General features: G+C 40.8%; 1 protein-coding gene across 2 annotated transcripts in view; it reads left to right on the top strand.

Moving 5' to 3' along the window:
- LOC118386377 (parathyroid hormone 2 receptor-like) overlaps window positions 1-7,164 on the top strand; it is a 90,926-nt gene that overhangs the window by 60,348 nt on the left and 23,414 nt on the right. For both annotated transcript variants that reach the window (XM_035774092.2, XM_035774091.2), the window contains exon 8: window positions 3,408-3,468. In XM_035774092.2, coding sequence (XP_035629985.1) covers window positions 3,408-3,468 — 61 coding nt within the window. The remainder of the gene's footprint in view (window positions 1-3,407; window positions 3,469-7,164) is intronic.

Raw genomic sequence — 7,164 nt, 5'->3', positions numbered from 1 at the left:
TATTTTTGAACCATTCCATTGTAGATTTTGCTTTATGTTTTGGATCATTGTCTTGTTGGAAGACAAATCTTCGTCCCAGTCTCAGGTCTTTTGCAGACTCCATCAGGTTTTCTTCCAGAATGGTCCTGTATTTGGCTCCATCCATCTTCCCATCAAATTTAACCATCTTCCCTGTCCCTGCTGAAGAAAAGCAGGCCCAAACCATGATGCCGCCACCACCATGTTTGACAGTGGGGATGGTGTGTTCAGGGTGTTGGTTTTACACCAAACATAACGTTTTGCATTGTTGCCAAAAAGTTACATTTTGGTTTCATCTGACCAGAGCACCTTCTTCCAAATGTTTGGTGTGTCTCCCAGGTGGCTTGTGGCAAACTTTAAACAACACTTTTTATGGATATCTTTAAGAAATGGCTTTCTTCTTGCCACTCTTCCATAAAGGCCAGATTTGTGCAATATACGACTGATTGTTGTCCTATGGACAGAGTCTCCCACCTCAGCTGTATTTCTCTGCAGTTCATCCAGAGTGATCATGGGCCTCTTGGCATCTCTGATCAGTCTTCTCCTTGTATGAGCTGAAAGTTTAGAGGGACGGTCAGGTCTTGGTAGATTTGCAGTGGTCTGATACTCCTTCCATTTCAATATTATCGCTTGCACAGTGCTCCTTGGGATGTTTAAAGCTTGGGAAATCTTTTTGTATCCAAATCCGGCTTTAAACTTCTTCACAACAGTATCTCGGACCTGCCTGGTGTGTTCCTTGTTCTTCATGATGCTCTCTGCGCTTTTAACGGACCTCTGAGACTATCACAGTGCAGGTGCATTTATACGGAGACTTGATTACACACAGGTGGATTGTATTTATCATCATTAGTCATTTAGGTCAACATTGGATCATTCAGAGATCCTCACTGAACGTCTGGAGAGAGTTTGCTGCACTGAAAGTAAAGGGGCTGAATAATTTTGCACGCCACATTTTTCAGTTTTTGATTTGTTAAAAAAGTTTGAAATATCCAATAAATGTTGTTCCACTTCATGATTGTGTCCCACTTGTTGTTGATTCTTCATAAAAAAAATACAGTTTTATATCTTTATGTTTGAAGCCTGAAATGTGGCAAAAGGTCACAAAGTTCAAGGGGGCCGAATACTTTCGCAAGGCACTGTATATCACAGTAATATATGATTTATGGACAACAAACATGGCATATTTTTATACTGCTCAGCTATCAATTTGTGTTTTGCTTTTGTACACCAATCTATGATGATTAATGTGTATAGAACTATATATAAATATATATATATATTATACAGTACCAGTCAAAAGTTTGGAAACACCTAATCATTCAAGGGTTTTGCTTTATTTTTACTATTTTCCACGTTATAGAATAATAGTGAAGACATCAAAACTATGAAATAACACATATGGAATCATGTAGTAACCAAAAAATTGTTAAACAAATCAAAATATATTTGAGATTCTTCAAAGTAGCCACCCTTTTCCTTGACGAAAGCATTGCGCACTCTTGGCATTTTCTCAACCAGCTTCATGAGGTAGTCACCTGGAATTCATTTCAGTAAACAGGTGTGCCTTGTTAAAAGTTCATTTGTGGAATTTCTTTCCTTCTTAATGCATTTAAGCCAATCAGTTGTGTTGTGACAAGGTAGGCTGGTATACAGAAGAGCCCTATTTGGTAAAAGACCAAGGCCATATTATGGCAAGAACAGCTCAAATAAGCAAAGAGAAACAGTCCATTGTTACTTTAAGACGTAAAGGTCAGTCAATCCGAAACATTTCAAGAACTTTTAAAGTTTCTTCAAGTGCAGTCGCAAAAAACATCAAGCTCTATGATGAAACTGGCTCTCATGAGGACCGCCACAGGAAAGGAAGACCCAGAGTTACCTCTGATGCAGAGGATAAGTTCATTAGAGTTAACTGCACCTCAGATTGTAGCCCAAATAAATGCTTCACAGAGTTTAAGTAACAGACACATCTCAACATCAACTGTTCAGAGGAGACTGTGTGAATCAGGCCTTCATGGTCAAATTACTGCAAAAATACCACTACTAAAGGACACCAATAAGAAGAAGAGACTTGCTTGGGCCAAGAAACACGAGCTATGGACATTAGGCCGGTGGAAATCTGCCCTTTTGGTCTGACTTGAAATGTTTGGTTCCAACAGCCGTGTCTTTGTGAGAATCAGAGTAGGTGATCGCAGCATGTGTGGTTCCTACCGTGAAGCATGGAGGAGGAGGTGTGATGGTGTCAAATCAAATAAAAAACAATTGTCACATGGTTAGCAGATGTTAATGCGAGTGTAGCAAAATGCTCCGACAGTGCAGTAATATCTAACAAATAATCTAACACATTCACAACGACTACCTTAAACAGAAAATGTAACGGGGTGAAATAAATACATATATTTGTATGGATGTGCGATGGCCGTGTGGCATAGGAAAAAATACTATTGTTGTTTAAAATACTGTATATACAGTAAATATGAGATGAGTAATGTAGGATATGTAAACATTATTAAAGTGGCATTATTTAAAGTGACGAGAGATACCATTATTAAATCCATTTATTAAAGTGGCCAGTGATTTGAGTCTGTATGTTGGCAGCAGCCTCTCTATGTTAGTGATGGCTGTTTAACAGTCTGATGACCTTGAGATAGAAGCTGTTTTTCAGTCTTTCCATCCCAGCTTTGATGCACCTGTACTAACGTCGCCTTCTGGATGATATCGGGGTGAACAGGCAGTGGCTCAGGTCGTTGCTATTTTTGGCCTTCCTGTGACATCGGGGGCTGTAAGTGTCCTGGAGGGCAGGTAGTTTGTCCGCGTTGATGCGTTGTGCAGACCTTCTGGAGAGCCTTACGTTTGAGGGCGGTACAGTTGCCGTACCAGGCTGTGATACAGCCCGACAGGATGCTATTTATTTAGCCTCCTGAGGTTATTTTCCTGACACCACACCCCGAGTTTGGAGTTGAGTTGACCTCACTCATATTTTTCAGCTCTAACGGGGAGAGAGCCACGTCTGTTGATTACGATTCACAACTTCCTGCTTTGTAGCTAGCTGACTCTTAAAAACACCTTTTAGCAAAATGAAATCAACCCACTCAATTATCCTGTATTCAAAGGTCATGCTGTCTCAGAGAGCTATTTCTGGATTGAACAACTCATTATTTTGTCTAACTAGCCTGTTCCTGTGCTGTTGCAGCTGTTATTCGTGAGCTGTTACATAGGAACAGAAAAATGCAACAACATAGTTATGAAAAAAGGAATAACACAAATAACACCAATTCAATAGAAAACGAGCAATTAAGTAATTTTGTTATGTTAAGGCCCTGGTGCTCTATTTAATTAGTGTTTAGAACATTTGTAGGAAGCTGCTGTTCTTTTCATCATTCCAATTCCAGGTGTTCCAGCTCTGTTCGTGGCAGCATGGGCAGTTGTCCGGGCAACACTAGCAGACGGAAGGTGAGTGAGAACCTAGTCCACATTCAATATGCAGATGCTTTATGTATAAATATCTAATAGCTATCCCCAATTATCTGCTCACCAGATGGAATCCTCCAGCCCTCTCAAGCACCTTGTCATGCCTCCTTTATCACCCCCCTGCTCTTCATAATTATGCTCTGTATAAATATGGATTTATGTAGAATGACCATATCAAGAGCACCATCTCTCCTCCTCCAGTTAATTGGGATTCAAAACATTAAGCTATTCAACATCATGAATACATTTCAATTATGCCGTGACTGTGGATCCAATTCTTCCTGGACTTTTTTTCTCCAAACTAAAGATCCCGAAGCTCCTGAGCATGTGTGGATCATGTTCTGCGCATGTGTTTCTTTACCTCTACTTTACTTTACTCACATATTTCTACATAAAGCTATTTAAAATAACATAACCATAGTGAATAGATTTAAGCTACCTCCGTTTCATAGCTTATTAGATTATTATACTGTATCGGTCTGAGCATTTGTACCAGCATCATTTTTTGGATCAATCAAAAGACTGTTGATTTTATGATGTACACAATTTATTACGTTACAGCCTTACTCTAAAATGGATTTAAAATAAACTTAAAATCCTCAGAAACCTACACACAATAGCCCATAATGACAAAACAAAAACACATTTTTGAATTTTTGCAAATGTATTAAACATATTAAACAGAAATTCCGTATTTACATAAGTATTCAGACCCTTTGCTATGAGACTTGAAATTGAGCTCAGGTGCATCCTGTTTCCATTGATCGTCCTTGAGATGTTTCTACAACTTGATTGGAGTCCACCTGTGGTAAATTCAATTGATTGGACATGATTTGGAAAGGCACACACCTGTCTACACAAGGTCCCACAGTTGACAGTGCATGTCCGAGCATAAACCAAGCCATGAGGTCAAAGGAATTGTCCGTAGAGCACCGAGACAGGATTGTGTCGAGGCACAGATCTGGGAAAGGGTACCAAAAAATGTCTGCAGCATTGAAGGTCCCCAAAAACACAGTGGCCTCCATGATTCTTAAATGAAAGAAGTTTGGAACCCCCAAGGCAGTTCCTAGAGCTGGCCGCACGGCCAAACTGAACAATCAATTGAGAAGGGCCTTGGTCAGGGAGGTGACCATGAATCCAATGGTCACTCTGACAGAGCTCTAGAGTTCCTCTGTGGAGATGGGAGAAACTTCCAGAAGGACAACCATCTCTGCAGCACTCCACCAGTCAGGCCTTTATGATAGAGTGGCCAGACAGAAGCCACTCATCAGTTAAAGGCACATGACAGCCCTCTAAAGAGTCTCAGACCATGAGAAACAAGATTCTCTGGTCTGATTAAACCAAGATTGAACTATTTTGCCTGAATGCAAAGCCTCACGTCTGGAGGAAACCTGGCACCATCACTACGGTAAAGAATGATGGTGGCAGCATCATGATGTGGAGATGTTTTTCAGCGGCAGGCACCTAGAGACTAGTCAGGATCGAGGCAAAGATGAACGGAGAAAAGTACAGAGAGATCCTTGATGAAAACCTGCTCAAGAGCGCTCCGGACCTCAGACTGGGGCAAAGGTTCACCTTCCAACACAACAACAACCCTAAACACACAGCCAAGACAATGCAGGAATGGCTTAGGGACAAGTCTCTGAATGTCCTTGAGTGGCCCAGCCAGAGCCTGGACTTGAACCCGATCTAACATCTCTGGAGAGACCTGAAAATAGCTGTGCAGCAACACTCCCCATCCAACCTGACAGAGGATCTTCAGAGAATGGGAGAAACTCTCCAAATACAGTTGTGCCAAGCTTGTAGCGTCAAACCCAAGAAGACTCGATGCTGCAATAGCTGCCAAAGGTGCTTCAACAAAGTAACGAGTAAAGCGTCTGAATACTTATGTAAATGTAATATTGCCTTTTTTTAAATTTGTAATACATTTGCAAAAATATATAAAAACCTATTTCGTCTTTGTCATTATGGGTTATTATGTGTAAATATATTATTTAATACATTTTAGAATAAGGTTGTAACCTAATAACATGTGGAAAAAGTCAAGGGGTCTGAATACTCTGAAGGAACTGTAAGTCATCAAATGTACAGTACCAGACCAATCTGCTGGCTAGGTAACATGATTTAATTGTAATATGGGTGTTAAGTACTTGGTAATGGTAGTGATTTGACTTCCTGTTAGTGGCTTGTCCTATGCACTGGAGGCAGCAGCAGGTCTCTTCTGCACCAAAACACTGTAAGGATAAACAAAGACGGAGGAACATGGGATGATTTGGTGGGTTGCCTTGTGATGATTTTGGGGATGATTTGGTCGGTTGCCTTGTGATGATTTGGGGGATGATTTGGTCGGTTGCCTTGTGATGATTTTGGGGATGATTTGGTCGGTTGCCTTGTGATGATTTTGGGGATGATTTGGTCGGTTGCCTTGTGATGATTTTGGGGATGATTTGGTCGGTTGCCTTGTGATGATTTTGGGGATGATTTGGTGGGTTGCCTTGTGATGATTTTGGGGATGATTTGGTGGGTTGCCTTGTGATGATTTTGGGGATGATTTGGTCGGTTGCCTTGTGATGATTTTGGGGATGATTTGGTGGGTTGCCTTGTGATGATTTTGGGGATGATTTGGTCGGTTGCCTTGTGATGATTTTGGGGATGATTTGGTCGGTTGCCTTGTGATGATTTTGGGGATGATTTGGTGGGTTGCCTTGTGATGATTTTGGGGATGATTTGGTCGGTTGCCTTGTGATGATTTTGGGGATGATTTGGTCGGTTGCCTTGTGATGATTTTGGGGATGATTTGGTGGGTTGCCTTGTGATGATTTTGGGGATGATTTGGTCGGTTGCCTTGTGATGATTTTGGGGATGATTTGGTCGGTTGCCTGTTGAATCTGGTGCTGAATAGTTGTTCCCAGGGTTTCTTTCAACAGGTATTCAGGATGGGTACACTGTGTGAAAGCCTGAATGGTGAGACCCTGGGCTTGCTTGCAGTTCTCTCTTTTCTCTCTCTCTCTTTCTATTGCACCTTCTCTACAGTATTCCATTAAGCTGCCTTTAAGTGTTTTTCCTCAATTATCCTCTCGGGAAGCAACCTTAAGAGAGAGTCAGCATTTGTAGAAAGATCCAGCATTTGGAGAAAGAGCCAGCGTTTGGAGAAAGAGCCATCGTTTGGAGAAAGAACCAGCGTTTGGAGAAAGAGCAAGCGTTTGGAGAAAGAGCCAGCATTTGGAGAAAGAGCCAGCGTTTGGAGAAAGAGCTAGCATATGTCAGATGTAGCATTATCATATGAAACATTATCAGATGTAGCATTTGTTAGATGTAGCATTAACATATGAAACATTATCAGATGTAGCATTTGTTAGATGTGGCATTTGTTAGATGTAGCATTATCAGATGTAGCATTATAGATGTAGCATTATCAGATGTAGCATTTGTCAGATGTAGCATTATCAGATGTAGCATTTGTCAGATGTGACATGTGTTAGATGTAGCATTATCAGATGTAGCATTAACAGATGTAGCATTTGTCAGATGTAGCATTATCAGATGTAGGATTAACAGATGTAGCATTTGTCAGATGTAGCATTATCAGATGTAGCATTATCAGACGTAGCATTATGTACATAACAAGTTAACACTACATTAAGGAATCATCAGTCATGTACAACTCCCTCCATGGTT

Source organism: Oncorhynchus keta, chromosome 7, assembly GCF_023373465.1.
Source record: "Oncorhynchus keta strain PuntledgeMale-10-30-2019 chromosome 7, Oket_V2, whole genome shotgun sequence".
NCBI classification, from domain to species: Eukaryota; Metazoa; Chordata; class Actinopteri; order Salmoniformes; family Salmonidae; genus Oncorhynchus; species Oncorhynchus keta.
Note: the sequence above shows the minus strand (reverse complement) of the source record. Positions and strands in the feature narration are given on the sequence as shown.